At 48.2% G+C, this 21,139-nt stretch overlaps 1 protein-coding gene across 1 annotated transcript in view; it reads right to left on the bottom strand.

Annotated features, from left to right (window-relative positions):
• Nucleotides 1-10,594: 10,594 nt before the first annotated feature.
• Nucleotides 10,595-21,139, bottom strand: part of FRMPD3 (FERM and PDZ domain containing 3) — a 58,999-nt gene continuing 48,454 nt past the window's right edge. The window contains 2 exon segments of the mRNA XM_037821876.1: nt 10,595-14,421; nt 16,057-16,878. Of these exon segments, the coding sequence (XP_037677804.1) occupies nt 11,456-14,421; nt 16,057-16,878 (3,788 nt within the window). The 3' untranslated portion in view covers nt 10,595-11,455.

The raw sequence follows: 21,139 nt of genomic DNA, 5'->3' as shown, positions 1-21,139 counted from the left end.
TCAGTGAGATAAGAGCAATTGAGGGGAGGGTGGTGATCATGCAGGGACCTTGTAGGCCATTTTAAAGATTTTTGCTTTTATCCAGTGCTTTTAGCAAAGAATGATGTGATCTCATTTCAGTTTTAAAAGGATCATCCCAGTGACTGAGAACAGAATGTAGGAGTGTAGTGGTTTGAAGCTATATGTACCCCAGAAAAAACATGTTCTTAAATCTACTTTATTCCTGTGGGTGTGCACCCATGGTAAGTGGGACCTTTTGATGAGGCTACTTCAGTTAAGGTGTGGCCCACCTCATTCAGGATGAGACTTAATCCTATTACTGGAGTCCTTTATAAACAGACTGAAAACAGAGAGAGAAAGTCACAGAAGCAAGAAGTTGAAATCAAGGAAACCCAGAAGAGAAGGGAGAGACCAGCAAATGGCACCATGTTCCTTGCCATGTGTCACAGGAGCCAAGGATCACCTTGATGATGCCTTGATTTGGACATTTTCCTGGACTCTAACCTTAAGCAAATAAATTCCCATTGTCTAAGCCGAACCCATTTCATGGCTTTAAAACTAAAACTAAAACAAAGTGGCAAGGTAAGAAGCAGGGAGACGAATTAGGAGTTGGCCTTCTAGATGAGACATTTATATGAATAATTATCAGGCACGGTACAATTTAATACACTGCCATAGAGAAGCCTGTGTTTGGGTAAAGGGTAGACACCTTGTAACAAAGAGACCCTAAACTACAGCAGTTCAAATAAGACAGACCATTTCTCTCTTGCATAACAGGCTGGCTGGTTTAGGCCAGTGAGACAATTCTGTTCCATGCCAGATCATGGGCACATCCACATTCAAGCATATGGGAAGGGGGAAAGAGAAGAGAACCAGGCCAGGGATTTCCTTTTAAGCAAGTGAGGCAGAAATTGTCCATTTTACTTTCTCTCATATTCCTTTGGCAAGAGCTTAGTCACAAGTCACACCTAACCGCAAAAAACAACAACAACAACAACAAAAAAGACTAGGAAATGTCTTGTTAGGGGGTCCTGTGCCTGGAGGAAGAGGAGAATGGATTTTGGAGGGACAACTAGAAGTGTCCCACAAGGTCCAGACAAAGTGATATGCAGCTTCCTAGGTAAAACACTGCCTCTGCATGGGTAAAAGCACTTTTGCATGGGATATCCTGGGAGTTCTTTTGGAGGTAGAAGCATGCGAACTAGGCCTTGAAGAATGGGTAAGGGTTTTGACAATGAATGCTTGGGAGAGAGTGGGTCAACCTAGGCAGAAAGCGAAGGTGCAGAAGCAGAGAAAAGTTTTGAGGAAAGGGAAGTCATCTATTTTGGGTGGAACATCAGATCCCACGTAAGGACTTTATTCTGCAGGCAATGGGGAGCCATTGACAGTCCTGGGGTAAGGGAATGAGAAGAGGGATGGGAGAAAAACTGTGAATCCATCCCAACCTTTTGGAGATCATGGAGCCCTTTGAGAATTTTGTGAAAACTATGGATCCTCTCAGAGAGATGCTCATAGAATCCTGGACTCATTAGCTTAAACCTCAACATCCCACTGGGGCAAAAACTAAGTAATCTGCTCACTAATTCTGCAATGTAAATTTGCATCGAAATGATGCTGTCATCTTTGTTCTTTTTTTTTTCTCTCTAGAAAAGTGAACAAAGTCAGGGTATGTGCGAGGGGGTTACTCTCTGGGGGCAGAGTCCCGAGGAGAAAGTTTAAAAGAGACTTGAATTGAAATAATTTAGGAAAAAATGTCCGTTGGGCCTTTAGGGATAGGTAAATGTGGAGAAAGTAAACCATTAGAATAGGGACAATGTGTGGGGGGTAAGAAAAAGGAAAAGAGTGTGGCTGAGTTATATGTAAATGACTGTGGGTTCTGCGAGTTTGATATGCTTCAAAAGAAATGTGCTGAGTCCTCCCCTGTCAGGGCCCCAAGAGGGTGGGCATACCAAAGAGTGAACAATACACAATACTTTCCTTCTTGCAGGCAAGCCAGATACTTATAGAAATGTGGGGGCATGAGAAATGCAATCAGATTGAGAGGATCTGGGAAAGGTCTTGAAGGAAATGGGCCTTGCAGGACCAAGGATCTCAACCTGAGGATAGAGAACAGAAAGAACAAAGACCAGGAACAGCAGAACATTTGTATGGGGTGCCATGCGTGAAGGAAAGTAAGTTGAGAGCTCAGGCAAGAAGGGCAAATAGAAGCCTGTGATGGTCAGTTTTATGAACCAACTTGGCTAGGCTGTAGTCCCAGTTATTCAATCAAACACTAATCTAGGTGGTGTTGTGAAGGTATTTTGCAGATATGACTAACGTTTGTAATCAGCTGACTTTAAGTAAGGAAGATCAACCTCGATAATCTGGGTGGGCCTGATTCAATTAGTTGAAAGGCCTTAAGAGCAGAACTGGACTTTCCCAGAGGAAGAAGAAATTCTGCTTGTAGACTGCAGCTTTGGCTCTTGCCTAAGAGTTCCAGTCTGTCCTTTTGATGATCTGCTCTACATATTTCTCAGTTGTCTAGCCCAACCCCTTGTGTAAACCAATTCCTTGTATAAATCCCTGAAAATATATCACCTACTGGTTCTGTTTCTCTGGTTGAGCTCTGACTGATTCAAAGTTGGATTGTGGAGGGCTGTCAAGGCCAGTTCAAGGGTGCTAAGGGTAAGTGCTGGAGTCCTGATGAAGGAAGATCTGATCCCTGATCTGGGAGGGAAAAGCAGGGAACGAACATGGGTTATTTTTGTTCTAGAAAATGCTAAGGAATGCCCTCTTGCCTATATTTCTTTTTTAAAATTCATTTTTATTGAGATATATTCCCATACCATGCAGTCATACAAAGCGTGCATTCAGTTGTTCACAGTACCATTATATAGCTGTGCGTTCAACACCAAAATTAATTTCTGAACATTTTCATTACCACACACACAAAAATAATAAGAATAAAAATTAAAGTGAAAAAGAACAATTAAAGTAAAAAAGAACACTGGGTGCCTTTTTTTTTTGCCCCCATTTTTCTACTCATCCATACATACACTGGACAAAGGGGAGTGTGGTCCATACGGCTTTCCCAATCACATTGTCATCCCTCATAAGCTACATTTTTATACAATTGTCTTCAAGATTCAAGGGTTCTGGGTTGTAGTTTGATAGTTTCAGGTATTTGCTGCTAGCTATTTCAATTCATTAGAACCTAAAAAGGGTTGTCTATATTGTGCGCAAGAGTGCCCACCAGAGTGACCTCTCAGCTCCTTCTGGAATCTCTCTGGCACTGAAGGTTATTTCATTTCCTTTCACATCCCTCTTTTGGTCAAGAAGACGTTCTCCATCCCACAATGCTGGGTCTAGATTCCTCCCAGGAGTCATATTCTACATTGCCAGGGAGATTCACTCCCCTGGGTATCTGATCCCACGTAGGGGGGAGGGCAGTGATTTCACCTTTCAAGTTGGCTTAGCTAGAGAGAGAGGGCCACATCTGAGCAACAAAGAGGCATTCAGGAGGAGGCTCTTATCTCTTGCCTATATTTCATGTTTCCAGCTCCAAAGCTCAGGGCCACTGGAAGAATTCTGTAAACACCCCATTGGATAGGTTCTCTCCCTTCCCCTCTCTCCGTGGGATGGTTTTGCCTTTCTTTGAGATCCCAAGCATTAAAGGAGAGTCCAAATTCATCGTTTGTTCAAGCAATAATCTCCTCTGCAAGCATATCTTGGGCAGCAACTATGGGCAAAGCTCAGTACTCAGCTTTGAGATTACAGAAATGAATAAAACACAGTTCTTTTCCTTGAGAAGCTTTGTAAACAGACTTGTAAGTGACTTATCTTATGCAGCAGACACACACAGAGAGAGAGAGAGAGAAGTCCTCCTTCTCCTACTCCCTGCAGGGTTAGAAGATTGTAGCAAAATCTTCCTTTTCTGCGACTTGCCACTTCCATCCCAGTGCCTTGGGCGTCTTCCATCATCAGCTTTGACTAACTGGGCTTCCTTGTTATCGTTAAGTGACCTTTCCCTCTCCTTCTGGGTATTATCATTTCTTTCAAGCTATTTTCTCTTTTCTATCTCCTGCTCTGTTTGTGTTCATTTTTCCTCTTGAGGCTGGTGTACTCTGCTCATTGTTCAAACCCTGGACAGAAGTGGCCGATGGAAGAAGGCAATTAGATGAAGACAGCAGAGCAAAGTGGGCTTTGTGGTTTGTTCTGATGTTTGACTTTTATGAGCAGGGAAATTCTCCCAGTTTAGTTACTGACCTGGGGAATGTTTGGGTGATGCTAGAAGTGCTTGCCTTGGCTTAAAAATGCTTAAATGAAAGAATGTAGAGACAAAGTGTATTTTTTTAAAGCTAACAGGGCATCTGATTCAACCCACTCATCTTATAGAGCAAGAAATTGATAGCCAGAGAGGGGAAGTGAATGCCCAATTTCACACAGCTTGTTCTTGGAAGAGCTGCAAGTGGAACTGATGTCTTCTGACTCTGGTACAGGGCTCTTGCTTGAAGCTCCGTTACAGAGCCAAGCTAGCATGGGCTTCGGGCTGAAGAAACTGCAGGTCAAATCCAAGTCCCTTCCATTGTTCAGCAGGGGAAATCTGGCCATTTTCTACTTGGTTCTTTGAATTTTTCAGGTACCTGGAGGAAACTGACATTGTACATTCCCAATGTGTCAGGTTAGGGAACAGGTAGGGATGCTAGTCCTTGCTCTCTTGCTTTTCTACCAATTTCTCTTGTCCTTGATGGCCAAGAATCCTGCTGTTGCTACATAGCAGTTTTGGCCTATATGTCATACTAAGAAGCAGGACTTACATTTCCTCCCAAGAAACTACAAACAGCTCACCCATACTGCAGAGTTCACTAGGGGAGAGGAAAAGGAGGAAAAAGAGTTTTGAAGGAAGGGGAGGCCTAGAGGATTGTCACCGTGTAGGGCACTGAGAAGTCAGAGAGACACACGAGGACCCAGCTAGTCCTGGCAAGATAGGGGTGGGGTGGGGAGGGAAATCAAGGGGTGGGAGCCAGAGCCAACTTTGCCCTCTAGGTGACTGTGCCATGATCCTGGTGTGTGTGGGGGGGTGGGGGGGGGCAGCACCCCGACCCCGTGGGTCTTTTAAAATCATTTCTCCAGCTGCCCTTGGCACAGTCATAGGTTGCTGAACTACTAGGGTGGGAGCAGGACACAGAGGAATTAAACACAGCACAGTAGACAGAACTCAAAGCTGTCACTGGGAATCTGGCTAGGAGTTTGGGCTTTCAAACCTTTCCTTTTAGTTAAGCCTGAATGTTGAGGAAAATTTAGAAGTTCAAACCTCCTTCAATTATAGCTGCTTCCTAGAGGCAAGGAGTCTCAGAATGAAGAGAGGATATGAGGATGTCAGAGAAACAAGCCAGGATCTCAGGCAGAGGTTAAGAGGAGCTTGGAGTATGCCTGACTGTGTCCATCTGAGAGTGTGGAGTCTCCATTGAGATAGTGGGGTTCTCAATTTCAAAAGACAAGCCCAAGGGAGAGGAGACCTTGCATGTTCTCTTTTGAGGGGAATCGACAAGAAGACAGTTTTTTGACTGACAACAACAGATATTTGGAGGAAACAGGCCCCCGAAGCACTGCGGGCCAAAGTTCTAGATCCCTGATGCAAGCTTAAGTAGTTTCAGTGGACCAGCTGCAAATGGGGCAGTTCGATGTGCTTAACAGCTAGGACTCAGGATTTTGATAGCTGCTTTCTCAGCACCGTCTCATTAATCCTCACAGCCACAGAAGGCTGAAGACTCCGTCATCTTCATTTTAGAGAAGAGGCCCAAAGAGGTTAGATGATTTGCACCTCATCATATGGCAAGTTAGAGGCTGGGCTGAAAATAGAACCGAGCCTTGATTCTGGGGGGAACTGCTCAACTCCTGAGCCCACACGGCTTCCCTGCTTTGCTTGCTAACTGCAGATGCAGAAATCTCTGGCTTCCCTCAGTCTATGCTTGAGGCTGATCCTCTGCTGAAGTGTATAATAGGCAATGCCAGGGGTGGGAGGTGGGGGAGAGGAGGGAGGCTTTGACAGTGTCCCCCCCATCTCCTTCTGGTATCATTCCCTGGTACCTTGTCACTCCAGATCTCTTATCCTTGAAGAAGTGCCTGACGCCCCCACCTTTGCCCAGGTCCACCGAAACGAGCCAGTCCTAGATGTCCTCCCCTCGGGGCCCATGCCATCATGAGCTTATCTGATAGACCCTGAGTGTGTCCGATGTTTCCATCATGCATCCGGAGGAGAGTGACCATGGACCCCAGGTAAGTGGGTATGGGAATGCCGCCACCAGTGCCCTTGAAATCCTGTGTTCTGTAAAAAGGTGTGCAATGTTTGCATTCTCCAGATGTTTTTACATTAAACTATTTAACGTATCATGAGAATGATAGTTTCCTCCAAATCCTTGAGAAAAAATGCAAATTGCATCAGGAATTTGGGCCATGTTGTAACTGTGGCTGTTCGTATCAGCTGGCCCACTGCCACATACCCTGGGAGACTCAACCCCCAGTCTGAGGAGGACAGGAAGTCTCACAACAATGGGCAGATAGGAGAGGGTGAGGGTGATACTGGCTTTTTGGACACAACTGCTTCACCCCACCCATTTCCATGTACAGATACTGCTCCAGCCCCAGGCTCTGAGGGGCGTGTAGTACAAGGGCAGACTGATGCAGGTGGGCTTGCGGTGTCCCTCACTTCATGTCCCAAAGTTACCCACCATCTGTCTGTTGCCCAGGCTGCCTGGACCCCAAGCAACTATCACAGACCATCTTCTTATGAGTGGGTCTGCATTCATGTCTGTTTCCAGGGGAAGTGCTTCAATGGCAGGGGTGGGGTGGGTACTGTGTAGTAGTTGTTGAAAGCATGGGCTGTGTTTGAAAACTGTCTGGCTTCACCACTTATCAGCTGTGTGACCTCGGGCTAGTCACTTACCCTCTCAAGGTTTCAGTTTCCTCATCTGAGAAATGGGGATGATAATAGGACCTCTCACAAAGGATAGTTAGGAAGGTTAAATGAGATCACGCGTGTAAAGTCTTTAGCATAGTGCCTGGCATGTGGCAAGGGCTTATACACAGCTGGTTTTGCATATTTAAGGGCAGAAAGCCACTTTTCTGTTACGGAAGGCTCTCAACATGGTACAGACACGTTTCTTTTAGCCAAAGTCTTGAAAATAAGAATAAGGTATAAACACCCAGAGGGAAGGACATCAAAGGCCAGAGAGCCGGGAAGCAAAAACTGAGCTCATTCCTAAGTTTGTAGATCCATGACCTGCAGCTGAAAATGTCAGCGTGGGTGCTGGAACATGTCCCCATGTTGCTGGGAGTGTGGGCAGTGCCCCAGGACTTGGTGTGTGGGTGCGTGGGCCTGGGGGGAAGGAGGCACTAGAAATCCTGAAATGAAACAAGCAGTTCTGTACCTGTTAGAAGGCAGGACTTCATAATTTCCAGCTAACAGTGGCTTCCAGCAGGTTCAGGGCATTGGAACAAAGAGATCTGCCTGGAGTCTGGGACATTTTGTCAGGGCCCAGGTTGAACTCTCAAAGGTCATTTCCTCCCACTTCACAGACGCACACCCACAGTCTGGCTTCCAACCTGTAGGCTGGGAAATGGGATGCATTATTCCCATCCTGTTGGCTATTTGGAGGAATTTGATCCTAAGACACAAATATATGCCCCTCTCCAGGATTAGCAGCTGATCCTCCCCTGCCCCTTTGACAGGACAAGATCTGGCTGGGGCACTTCTTTTCAACTCACTGCTGATGAAACTGCCCATTATTCACAGTGCCTTGACAACAGCTTGAATAAATGTGACTGTGCCAGCAACACTGGCTTCCCAGGACTGTGCCAAAAGTATGAACCCATTTCCCCTTAATTGGCTGAAGTCAGAAAGACAAAATTCAAGCTCTGGATGACTCGTGTCTGGCATGGGGTAGCTCGAGAGCATCAGCGTCAGACTCTGGATCAGACTGAAAATGGTGAGAAGGACGCTGTGGAAATATGACCTCTCCTAGGGCTCCTGGCTACTGCAGAGAATGCCCTAGGCCCACAGGAAGGGGGACCATCAGTCACCTCAGGAGAGTTTCCGCTTTGGGAAATTCAGCTGAGTGAGTCAGTGAGACACTGGATGATCGTCCCAACTCCTCATCCTCTGACAGGATGTTGCCAGATCACCTAGCCATGTCCAACTGCACTGCCCTGGACTATCCATTCCCAGAGGAGGACCCTTTTCATGCAATACAGAGGTCTGTCATAGCTTTCTTGTGATAGTTACCTCATTCAACTTTCATTCATTTGACAAATGTTTCTTGAAGACCTACCATGTGCCAGGTATGGTGTGGGCAGGTGCCCAGGGTATAGAACTGAATCAGAATGTTTTCTGACCTTAAGGAGCTACCATTGTAGTGGAGGGCCACAGGGGCCCAAGTTACCCGACTGTCTAGTTGGGTCACTTTGAGTGGTAGCAGGCTTCACTTTACTCTGGCATTGACTTCCAACCTCCACTGGAGTTGTGGGACAGCATCCCTGGCCAGGGGCACCCAGAAGAGTTCTGCTCCAGTCCTTAGGGCTGTCATCCTAGTTCCCTCCCACACATAGAAGCAAAGCTCTGATTTGGTGCTGGGGAACACACAGACCAGCCTGGCCTGACCATGTTGACTGTGGCTCCCCCTGAATTCTTTGCTTCCAAACCTCTTTAGCCAGGACCTTTGCAGACATGAAAAAAAAAAAAAAGAGTCTGCGATCAACTTTTGGGAGGAAGAGACCAATCAGGGCCACTGTGGATGATTATGTCATTGGTGTGCCCAGTCAAGGAGGCAAGTGGGGGCTGGATGAAGCTGAAATTATCAAGTCAGGTGCCTACCAGGCTATCATAACCCAGAGGGTGAGTCTTTTCTTAATACATCATCCGGACAGGCTATAGGGAGGGAGGATCTTTTTCTAATTTGCACCAATGTGCCTCATAGGCTAGTGGTGGACCTGTGACTAACAGAAGGAAATATGAAAACAGGAAGAAGAAAATAATTTCATATCAAGAAGTAACTATCTGAAAAGCCAGAGGGGTCTGTCCTGCTTAGCGTCCTGCTGCTTCTATCCTATTCACCACCACCCTTCCACTGCCCACCAACAAATTGCCAGAGGCACTTGCAAAGCGGCAATAAACTACAAGGCAGTCAAGCCACACTCAGAGGCAACTGGGCAAGTTTCAGTGGGAGGGGTCCTAGTTCTGAAACGGAGCACATTGTGTGTCTGCCCCCTAAGCCTTTTGGCTCTGAGATCCAGCAATGGTGGCCAGGTGAGCCAGAGGCGCAATGGTCAAGAGAAAGAAGCAGCAATCATCCAACTCCCGTGACAAATGGGAGGCTTCTGAGAGGAGCAAAGGGGATCTTAGGTGTGTTGTGGAGGTGGGAGGAGCAGTGTCCTCAGCTCTCATCACTCACCAGGTCCCAGGTACAAGAAAACAGAGGTCCTGGAGAGCATGCAAAGGGCCACCACCAACCAATAATTCAAAGACACAAGGACATGCACAAAGAGGCACCGCAAAGACTTACTGGGATAATAAGATGAATAGATTTAATCGTTCCTGTTTGAAAAACAAGACATAAATAAGTATATATATATATAATTTATATATTTTATGTAGTATATATACTATATACAGACATTAGAAAATGGTTCCTCTCCGTGAGGCTGAAGGAGAGGGGAAGGATGGCAGTGGAATGGTGCAGGCAGGGTCTGAGTGGCGAATGTGCAGGATCAAGAAGTTGGGGGAAGAGGAAGACCACGGCAGCACTCTGGCTTGCAATGGTCATGGAGGAAAGGATTCCCCACTGGCTGCCTCTCTGGCCCATTAAACTACTTGGTCCTGTGGGATGAGAGGCAAGGCGGGGGTGGTGGTAGTGATGGTGGTAGGGGACTGGCTTCTGCAGAAGGAGCTCCCCTCAGCCCTGCCAGGAGAAATCACCACTCAGAGGGGCTTTATTGCACTAAGGCGTACCAAGGATAGGTTGGGGGGGTGGGGTGGGCGGAGAGGGAGGTTAAAGCACAGTGTACATCTTTATAAAACTCACATAAGAATGAGAGATTTCACATGGGCCTCTCACATCATGATGAAAGAGAGGCAGACACAGGGTTGTGTGGGGGAAGAGGGAGATGTGGAGAGGTGGACGATAGGCAATCTATACAGAAGAAACATTGGCTTTCTTTGTTCCCTACAGTGGGATAATTGGTAGGGACTCCGTGTCTTCACTCCCAGAAAAGTTGAGGGAGGTGGGGGAGGTAAGGGGTGGTGGCAGCAGCGGCGGCGGCGGCGGCGGCGGCGGCGGCAGCAGCAGCAATAGATGTGTGTCAAGGAGGATGCTAAACAGTGAGAATTCCCTTCCAGATTGCTCTGGAGAGAGAGAGAGAGGTGCAGGACTGCACCGGGTAAGGAGCTCAGCTTCTTTTCTTAGAGAGACGAATCCACAGGGTCAATACACAGCCAAAAGCATATACTCAGGATTAACATATCACGCTAGCTTCCAGAAGTTTAAGATATAGTCATCAACACCCGCCCCACCCCCAGTACCCCCCTCCCCCCACCCCCCACCCCCAATGCAGCGCTAAGTCAAATTCCTAAGGACAGTCTGGTAGAGAGATGTTGAGAGAGGAACCGCATGCCTGCAGCAACAGCCCCTGGGCTGGGCTAGGCGGATCCAAGGCCTGCGGAGGGTCTCCCCAGGGCAGACATTTCACCAGGTACCTTACCCAAAACAGAGGGGGGTGATCCCAGATGCTTGCTCCCTAGTGGACTGAGCCGCCCCGCCCATCAGTGAGGGGCAGGGTGCTTTGGGGGTGGCTGGTGTGGAGCTCCTGGACCTGGGGGCGAGGGCTCCTGAGGCTGCCAGCCAGCCTGCGACGCCAGCCACGGACAGCCCTGTGTGGCTGCTGTCTGCAGACATGCCACCCTCTGAGGTGGCTCCTGCTGGGCGAGTGTGAGCCCACTGTGGGTAGGCCCAGCTGGGTAGAGCGCCCTCTCCCTTCCTCTTGGTGCTGTGGCCTGCTGCTGTTGCCACTGCTCCCTGTGGGGTAATAGATGCCAGGAGGAGCTCAAGGCCAGGGAACCCTCCTGCTTTGGGGCCCAGCTCCCCTGGCCCCCAGTGCAGAGCAGGAAGTGAGCCTGATGTCACCTCTCGGGCCTGGGGAAGAGGGAAAATACAGCTCTGCCGTGGGCATAGCGACAAGGGGCCTTTGCCCTCACCGTGACACCCAGAGGTCAGGGACAGGGTGAGGACACCCAGGGCAGCAGCTGCCTGGAGGCCCTCAGGCCGAAGAACCTCAATCAAGGGAGTTTTCACTTCCCAGAGACAGAAGGGCTCCGGGGCCCTGACCAGCCCAGCAGACATACACACTCATCACAAGATGCAAGGACCATGAAGCGCAGAACCTGGGGCCGTGGTTGGGAAGGGGGCAGGTCTGGGCAGATGCCCTACTTAATAAGGGTTTTTAAGGAGCGGGTGAATGTGCTCATAACAGTCGTGGAAGTTGGGGAGCCTGGTGGGTGCCCCGAAGCTGCCCCTATAGCTGCTGCCACCTGCTGCTGCTGCTGGTTAAGGTTCCGGGCCGTGGACTCCTCCGCTGCACGCAGCAGGAAGGTGTAGTTCCTCACCACCTCTTCCACCTTGGCCAGCAGCTCCTGGCGCTGGGCCTCAGAGCGCACGATGAACACTAGCCGCACGAAGGTCTCGATGAGGCTGCTCAGCACCTGAAAGCTGCCCGTGATGGCTGCCAGCATGTGAGTCGGGCTCTTGTCCACGTTGGCCACACGGCGGCAGGAGGCCCGGAGCTCCTTGAACTTGAGCGCCAGCTCGAGCTTGTACTCGGAGATCTGGGAGACATAGGGCTTGGGGGCACGGGCCTCGGGGCTGGCTACACACTGTCTCAGGACCGTCAGCAGCTCGTTGGTGTCCAGCTGGGCAGCGAGGAAGCCGTCAGGCAGGCCGTAGGCATGGGCCCGCAGGGCGTTGATCTTGGCCAGGCTCCCCTCGAAGGTGGATACCCTCAGGTCAATCTCCTGGGTGCGGGAGGCCTCGGGGCTGCTGCTGCTGCAGGTGGCAGCGTCCAGCACCTGCAGGGTCCTGCTCACCACGGGCACCACCTGCTCATCCAACTTCATGCCAGGCAGAATCTTCATGGGGATGGAGTAGGAGAGCTCATCCTTGCCGTCGCTTGCATCGTCTGCCATGTCACACTTGCGGTAGTAGAAGCAGTAGCGGATAGAGCAGCACTTGCCACTCTCACTGTCCTCATCCAGCTCGGCAGGCTTTCTGTATACCTCCTCTGGCAGTGAGAACACAGCCATCTTTCTGGGGCCTTTGGTCTCAGGGGCAACCTGGACATAGGAGGGCTCTCCCAGAGTCGGGGACTCCAGGGACTTGCTTTTGGGACCCAGGCCAAGGGGGAGGCCTGCCTCCACCTCCTTGGCCTCCCTGGGCAGCATGCCCAGGGGAGGGTGTGGGTAGATGTCTGAGGTCAGCGAGGCCCTGTCACCCTGGTCTAGCTCACTGACACTGTAGCGTCGCATCAGTTTCCTGTAGTTGGGAGCTCCCAGACACTCGCCCCCCGAGGCACACGTGGTCAGGCAGGAAACCCCGCTTTCAGGATCTGATCGACATTCTCGGGACTCCAGGCTGGTGGAGCGTATGCGCTGGACATTGATGGGACTGCTGAGGCTCAAGCCGGCCTCTGGCTGTCTCTGGGGAGGGGGGACCCTGTCCCTCTCCCTCCCCCGGAGGCTGGGCACCGGTGTCTGGGCGGCCTGAGGCCGGCCCCCCCGGCTGATGCGCTTGCAATCGCAGCTGCGCCTCTGCTCGCGGGACATGCCCGGCCCCTGCTGTACGGGGCTGCTGCGCAGCTGGCAGCTGCAGCGACCAGGTGCTGGAGGCTGCAGGTAATCAGTGCCCGGCAGCTCCCCCTGGCTTGGTGGCTTCAGAAGCTCCTCCAGGAACTCCAGCTCATACTGCTTTACCTTCTGCAGCTGGGCCTGCCGCTCATCTGTCTCCTTCTTCTGGCGGGTTGGGAAGGTGGCGGAAAACAAGTTGCGCAGCCGAAAAGGACCTCGGGATGACTTGGGCTTTGCAGGGCCTTCAGAGGCTGAGTGGGCTCTGTCCAGGGTTGTTTCCAGTTTCCTGGAAGGCATGGTGCTCACCTGTCGGCTGTCGGCCTGAGGCCTCAGAGGGCTCTGGCCTCGGGATTGACTGCTGGGGCTGGGGCCACGGGGCTGGCAGCTGGGACTGTGGCCTCGTGGCTGGCAGCTGGGGCTCTGCAGAGCCATGGGGTAGCCAGCTCGGGGGACCAGGCTGGTCTCCTCAAGCTTGCTGCTTTGGGGTGTGCTTTCCAGCTGCCCCTTCTCCCCCTGGCTTAAGACAGTGCCCTGCTTGTGCAGGGTAGGCTTAGCACCCTCTGGCCCACCCTTGCCTGCCACCTCCCCTGCAGCTTGCTTGCCCACTGACTCTCGACTCGCACGTGAAATATAGCTTTTGGTAGGGAAACTTTGAACAGGCAGCTCTTGTGGGGAGAGGAGCAGGCTTTCAGCCCAGCTGCCTGTGGGTGCTCTGGGGCTGGAGGAGACCTCTGGGCCCAGCTGCTGCTGGGAATTCTGTGGGGTCTCTGATGCACCAGGGCTCATTTTGAACTTAAGATTCTTGTTGGTGCTGCTGCTTGTTATGCTAACTTCTGGCCTTCCCACGCTCACTTCCAGCCTCCTCTCTCCCCTGCTGGGGGGGTTCCCCAATGCCCCCCCAGGAGCAACTAGACTCTTACTGTGAACCACCTGCTGTAGGGCAGCCGAGATGATGGCTGGGGTCATGCTGCCCTTTGGGTCCAGGATAAGTTTGGGGCTCAACCTGACCTCCTTGGGCAGGTTCTCCCTCAGCTCAGAGATCTGCTCTTCACTCAGGGACGGTGTGGTCGCCCTCAGTGACATCTCTAGGCCTGCCCTGGTGTGGCCAGGCCCTCTGTCCTCAGGAACTGGGGACAGCAGGCTCAGGTTCTTTTGCTCACTAAGCCGTGGGGACAGTGCTGGGTGCACTGCCAGAGTGTATGTTCGCTCTCCCTGTGGCTGGGCCTCTGGCTGGGGCAACTTCCTCCGAGCGCCAGGGGGCCCGGGACTCTGGCCTGTGACAACTGGCTGGAGGGAGGAGTTGGGATCCAGGCGCCCAAGAGAGTAAGGGGCCGTGAGAACGGCCTGGGCTGCACAGCTCTGGATCCGGAAGGGCAGGTCCTTGCGGGCAAGGAGGCTGTCCTTGTTGAGGTGCTGGGCCAGGAAGTAGGTGGTGTTCTGGTGCTGCTTCATGGCTGACATCATCTCCGACATGTCTGTGAGCTCCGAGGAATTGGTTTCATGGCCCGAGTCCAGTGATGATTCGGGGGTGATTGTGGCCAGCACAATCAGACCTGGAGGAGCAGGGATGGGGCTCGTTACACTTACTGATATCATCAGAGTTCTTTTCCAAACACAGAGAAAGATAGAGAGCTTATGGAGGCCAAGGCAAGCCAGCAGTATTTGAAGCTGGGGAAAACCAGTAAGGCCTAAGGAGGGACTGCAGGGCTGAGGGTGGAGGGAGTAGAGGGGAGGGGACAAAGAAGGTGAAGCCATGAGGGGGGATTGTGAAGGGCTGGAATTCATGGGAGAAACAAAAGAAGCAAAGAAACAATCTAGGCCCTTTGACAGCAAATGAACATGCAAAGCACATGCAAAACAACAGGCCAATCAACACTATTTTTAGGTTCAACAGCTAGGAAATTTTTCGTTATTTGTCCTGAAAAGGGTTGGCAGAGAGATGCCCCTTCTCTAACCCTCCTCATCTGGCCAGGCCTGCCTACAATCCCTGCAGCTGAGGCCATTTAGCTGAGTCTGTCCGCTCTCTGGCTGCCACATGGGCCTTGAGCCTGGAAGCAGCTAAGTGCTTGGAGCACCAGACCTCGAGCAGAGAAATGCTGGCCCCAGAAGGCCATATGTGTGGGGATTGCCCAAAGCCCAGGATGTCGCTCACATGCACGATGGTGTGGCAGGAGCCTGACACACAAAAAAGACAGGAATTGGTTCTCAACCTGGTCAGCCAGGCTCCCTCTGACCTCAAGTAATCTCTTAACTGTCTCTGCCCACACTTTCCCCCACCTCACTTGCTTCCTTATATTCCTTATCCCCCACATTCCTTTTCTGTTGCTGTGTCATTTATCATCTTTTTTTTAAGGTGTCTGTGTATGGAGGTATGTAGGTATGATCATGGGTGCATGTATGACACGTACATTTGGCCACAAGATGGACATGTGTATAGATCAGGACAGAGCGCGCATGTTGTACGGTTCTCCTACCAAGTAAGAACTGATAATTATCGCTACCACTTCCTGAGTCTTACTTTGTGCTAACCAGTGCTTGAGGGTTTTGCATGAATGATCTCAATTAATCCTCACAACAACCCTCTGTGATATGATTCTTGTCATCAACCCCATTTAAGATGACAAAACTGAGGCTCAAAGAGGGTGAGTGCCTTGCCAAAGGTCACGCTGAAAGTAAGTAAAGAGGCCAGGACTCCTCGGCTCATCTGACTCAGAGCCCAGGCTCTAAGGCAGGATAAAGACCTCAGCTCTGAGCAGCAATAGGTCTTGGCTCCCCTGATCCCAGGTCGCTAGGCAGTTAGTTGGTTGTCTGGTTTTCTTCCAATCAATCATATGCATGTTGGATGTCCTTTGCCTGTCTTCTATATGTCTCACAATTTCTCTCTGATCCTCCATTCTGGCCTGGCTCTGTAGCTGTCATGGCCCCAATCCTAGGGTCCATCTGTAAGACATTTCCAAAGAGATGGAATGGCGAGAGCCAGAGCTCTAGCTAGAGCCAGGCTGCCAATCACTGCCACAGCATCGCTGCTCCCCTGACCCTTAACTGAACCGCTTCTGGCCCATCCACTGCCCTGACATACCAGGGTGACTTTGACATCTGTTTGCGAAGAAGTAATGTCACCTGCTGGCTCTGCTTGGCCAGAAGAATGGAGGGGAGGCAAGAGGGAGGAGGGATGGGCCATTCATTACCTGCAGTCTGTGGGGGCGGGGGATGTGGTCCATCCTCTGAAGCAGCCAGAGCTTCCAGAGCTTGCAGAGTGGACACCAAAGCATCATCTAGCTCCTGGGCATGATCTCGGACTGTCCGGGTCTGCACGCTGTCTATCAGTGTCACCGGAATCTCATCATATAGGAGCCCACGCAGGTGGCGTCCTTGCTCTTGGCTCTGGACTGCCCGGCGCTTGGGGTCATCCTCATCAGAACTGTTGTCTCGGAAACCAGGGGGTGGGGCGGCAATGGCAGGCAGCAGAGAAGTACTCTCATCTTCTTCCTCCTCCTCCTCCTCACTCCCGGGAGGTGGGAGGGACATCAAGTCTACTATATTGTCACGAGAGGAGCTGGGCCTCCCGCCTTCGCAAGGGCCCAGCTGCTCCTGGAGTTTGGCTTTGCAAGAGTCACAGTAGAAATTCAGGGCTTCAGCCCCAAGGGAATTGTCCAAGGTGTAGGACCGGGCCCTGCTGGCACAAGGCTCGTGGTCTAAGCTGACTGCATCAAAGTCATCAGGGACCACATCATAGCTTTGGCCAGAGCTTTTGGATGTGGGGTCAGACTTGGTCCGGGGCCTGGTCTCCTCAAAGATGATTAGGTTCTCGTTGACATCTGTCCGGCTTTCCTGCTCCTTCCTTTGTTCCCGCATGTGGAGGTAGCAGAAGCTGACAAGCTCAGAGTCGGCAGGCGGGGGCGTGCAGTGGCTCGACTTCCGGGGGCTGGTGCCCACGCTGCCCACATAACTATTCTCCTTTTTCCCCAGGTGGCCCCCAGTGACAGGGCGGTGGGTGCTGTGCATGTAATCTAAACCCAGAAAGAGAATCAACACATGAACCCAGGTGCTGAGGACTGTGGCTGAACTCTCTTTGGCATCTCTGGCCCATGTCTCCGTAGCACAAGTGGGTGGCAGGTTTCAAGAGAAAGCATTACCAGGATGCTAGAGATTAGGGGAATGGGAGTTGATGGTTCCATGTCGGTACTGACCCTGGAAGCAGAGTGAAGAGAAATGTACTGGCCTGTGCTGCTAAAATTCCCATCACCTCTGAAATGAGAAAATGCATTGAGTCAGGTGGGGCGGGAGTGGGGGGACACCTTGGGATCTGGCCATAGCTGGACTCTTGCACAGATATGTCTCTTCTGAGAGTCAGCTGTAAGCATACTTAAAGAGGCAAGATTTGTTTTATGTCCCCTTCAGAACTATCCCTGCCCTTACTCACACTCCTTTCCAGTGCCTTTACAACTCCCAGATGGCCAGTGGTCGTGTTATCTTGGATCTCTTCTAGCAGAAGGAACTAAAGCTGACAAGTTACTAATGCTTTATTATGAAACTGTAAAACAGGATATGTACAATGCCCAAGAGTGTGCCTTTCAAAGAGAGCTGTGGAAAGGAGGGGTTTTAAAAGAATAAACCTCTGTTAGAATTCCAGGCATCTGAATGTGTAAAGTATATATGGGAAACATGCTGGGATGTGCACATGTGAGAGATGAGTGGAGAAAGCATTCCTACAATTCCTCAAATCATAATAATAAAGTGAAAAGCTTCTCTGCATTTGTGCAGGGCCAGCCCTGCCTGGTACACATCCATGTGGTATTATGTTCTAGTCAAGAGCTCTAAATGAGGCTAGGTGTACCTCTGACAAGTATCCACAGCAAATGCTTTAACTCAGAATGGCTTCTCTCTCTTACTCTGTTTTGGGAGCTCCTCCCCATGTTATCTGTGAGAATATACTTAGACAATGCTGATTAACTTTGCTATTAGCAGGGAGACAGACTAATGGCAAGTAAGCACTCACCTAGGGTAAGATCATTACACTCGAGCCCATTTAATCCTCACAACAGCCCATGGAGGTAGGTACTATCATTATCCCCATTTTACAGAGGAAGAAACTGATCCAGATTATCCAAGTTCACATAGAGCACAAAGGGCGGAATCTGGATTTGAACCCAGGTCTGAGTGACTTCAAAGCCCGTTTTTAACCAGCATCCTATAGCTCAGCATGGGGGTAAAGAAGCTGAAAAGCAAAACTTCAAAGTGCCTTTCAAACTTCAGTTTGGCAGAGTCAATGTGTCAGTGTTGCTTTTCACTAGGAACATTCATAAAAGCACAGCATTGGTATCTAAAAACAGAGCCCCAAATTACATGAAGCAAAACTAGATAGAAATAGAGAAAAAGACAATTCAACAATAATAAAGACTTCAATACTCCACTTTCAATAATGGACAGAACAACTAGACAGAAGATCAGATCAAGAAGAACTGAACAAGACTATTAACCAACTAGACCTAACAAATCTATAGAACACTCAGCCCAACATCAGCGTAATATACATTCTTCTCAAGTGTGCATGGAACATTCTCCAGGATGGACTATATGTTAGACCAGAAAACAAGCCTCAACAAATTTAAAAGAAATAAAATCATACTGTGTTGGAGAGGATGAAGAGAAATAGTAACACTCATTCATTGCTGGTGGGAATGTAAAATGTTGTAGCCGCTGTGGAAGTTAGTTTGCTGGTTCCTCAGCAAGCTAAGTATAGAACTACCATATGACCTGGAAATCTCACTACTAGGTATATACACAAAATAACTGAAAGCAGGGACTCGAACAGATATTTGCACACAGATGTTCATAGCAGCATTATTCACAATTGCCAAAAGATGGAAGCAACCCAAGTGTCCATCAACTGATGGACAGATAAATAAAATGTGGTATATGCATACAATGGAATATTATTCTGCTGTAAAAAGGAATGAAGTCCTGATACATGCAGGAACATGGATGAATCTGGAAGACATCATGTTGCGTGAAATAAGCCAGATACAAAAAGACAAATATTGTATGATCTCACTGATTTGAAACAATTCGAATAAGAAACACATAGAGTCAGGAGCTAGAATACAGGTTACCAGAGGACTGGGTGGGGATATAGAATGGGAAGTTAAGGCTTAAAATGTACAGGGTTCCTATCTGGAATGATGGAAATGTTTTAGTAACGGATGGTGGTGTGGTAGCACAACATTGTGGACATATATATTTGAATTAAAAGGGGGAAATGTTAGATTGTATATATGGTAACAGAATTATTAAAAATCCATGGAACTACACTACACAGTGAACCCTAAATAAAACCATGGACTTCAGTTAATAGTACAATTATAAAAATGTGCTATCATTGATTGTAACAAATGTTCCATACCAATGCAAGGTGTTGGTGGTGGGGTGGTGTATGGGAATCCTGTAATTCAAGCATGATTGTTCTGTAAATCTACAACTTCTCGAATAAAGAAAAAATGTTAAAAAATCATACAAAGTATGTTTTCTGATTGCAATGGAATTAAATTACAAATCAATAACAGAAGGAAATTTGGTAAATTCACAAATATGTGAAAATTAAACATCACACTCCTAAATAACCAACGGGTCAAATAAGAAATAACAAAAGAAATCAGAAAAGAATGTGAGATGAATGAAAATGAAGACACAACATACCAGAACTTATGGGATGCGGCTAAAATAGTACTCACAGGAAAATATATAGCTGTAAGCACCTACACATTAACAAAGAAGAAAGACCTCAAAATCAATAACCAAAACTTCATCATAAGAAACTAGAAAAATAAGAGCAAACTAACCTCAAAGAAAGCAGAAAGAAGGAAGGAGTAAAGTACAGAGGATAGAAAAACAATAGAGAAAGTCAACAAAACTGAAAGTTGGTTTTTTGTAAAGATCAACAAAATTGACAAGTCTTTAGCTTGACTGACCAAGCAAAAAAGAGAGACAACTTGAATTACTAAAATCAGGAATGAAAGAGGGGACATCACTTCTAACACTATAGATATGGAAAGGATTAAAGAGAGTATTATGAATAAGTGTGTGCCAACAAATTAGAAAACTGAGATGAAATGTACAAATTCCTAGAAAGATACAAACTGCCAAAGTTGACTCTGGAAGAAATAGAAAATCTGAATAAGCCAATAACAGGTAAGAAAATTGGTAATTAAAATCTTCCCACAAGGAAAAGCCTAGGCCCAGATGACTTCACTGGTAAATGGTAAATTCTACCAAACACTCAAAGAAGAATTGATACCAATCCTTCACAAACTGTTCCAAAAGTAGAATAGGAAGGAACACTTCTCAACCCATTCTATGAGATATTACCCTGATACCAAAACCAGACAAAGATATCACAAGAAAACTCCAGATCAAAATCCCATATGAATATTGACACAAAATTTCTCAACAAAAATATGAGCAAAATGAATTAAGCAACATATAAAAAAAGAATTATACATGATAACCAAGAGGGATTTATCTCAGGAATGCAAGGTTGGGCCAATATACAAAAATCAAATGCACCATATTAATAGAATAAAGGACAAAAACCATATGAACATCTCAACAGATGCAGAAAAAAGCATTTGACGAAATCCAACACTCCTTCATAATAAAACACTCAACAAACTAGGAATGGAATGGAACTTCATCAATCTGATAAAGGGCATCTGTGAAAAACCCACAGATAACATCATACTTGATGGTGAAAGACTGAAAGACTGAAAGCTCTCCCTGATCTCAGGAAAAAATCAAAGATGTCCATTCTCACTACTTCTATTTAACACTGTACTGGAGGTTTGAACAGGGGCAATTAGGCAAGAAAATTAAATAAAAGGCATGCAGATTGAAAAGGAAAAAGTAAAATAATCTCTATTTGTAGATGACATGATCTCATATATATATAAAATACCAAAGAAAATTATTAGAACCAATAAATGAGTCTAGCAAGGTTGCAGGATAAAAGATCAATAAATAAAAATCAATTTATCTTTATATACTAGCAATGAACAATCTGAAAATGAAATTAGGAAAACCAATACTATTTATACAGTAGAATCAAAATGAATAAATACTTAGGAGTAAATTTAACAAAAAACGTGCAAGATGTGTACACTGAAAACTACAATACATTTTTAAAAGAAATTAAAGAAGACCTAATTAAATGGAAAGACATCCCACATTCATGGATTGGAAAACTTAATATTGTTACGATGGCAATATCCCCCCAAA

This window comes from Choloepus didactylus, chromosome X (genome assembly GCF_015220235.1).
Source record: "Choloepus didactylus isolate mChoDid1 chromosome X, mChoDid1.pri, whole genome shotgun sequence".
Taxonomy (NCBI): Eukaryota; Metazoa; Chordata; class Mammalia; order Pilosa; family Megalonychidae; genus Choloepus; species Choloepus didactylus.
This window is presented reverse-complemented; position numbering and strand designations above follow the sequence as displayed.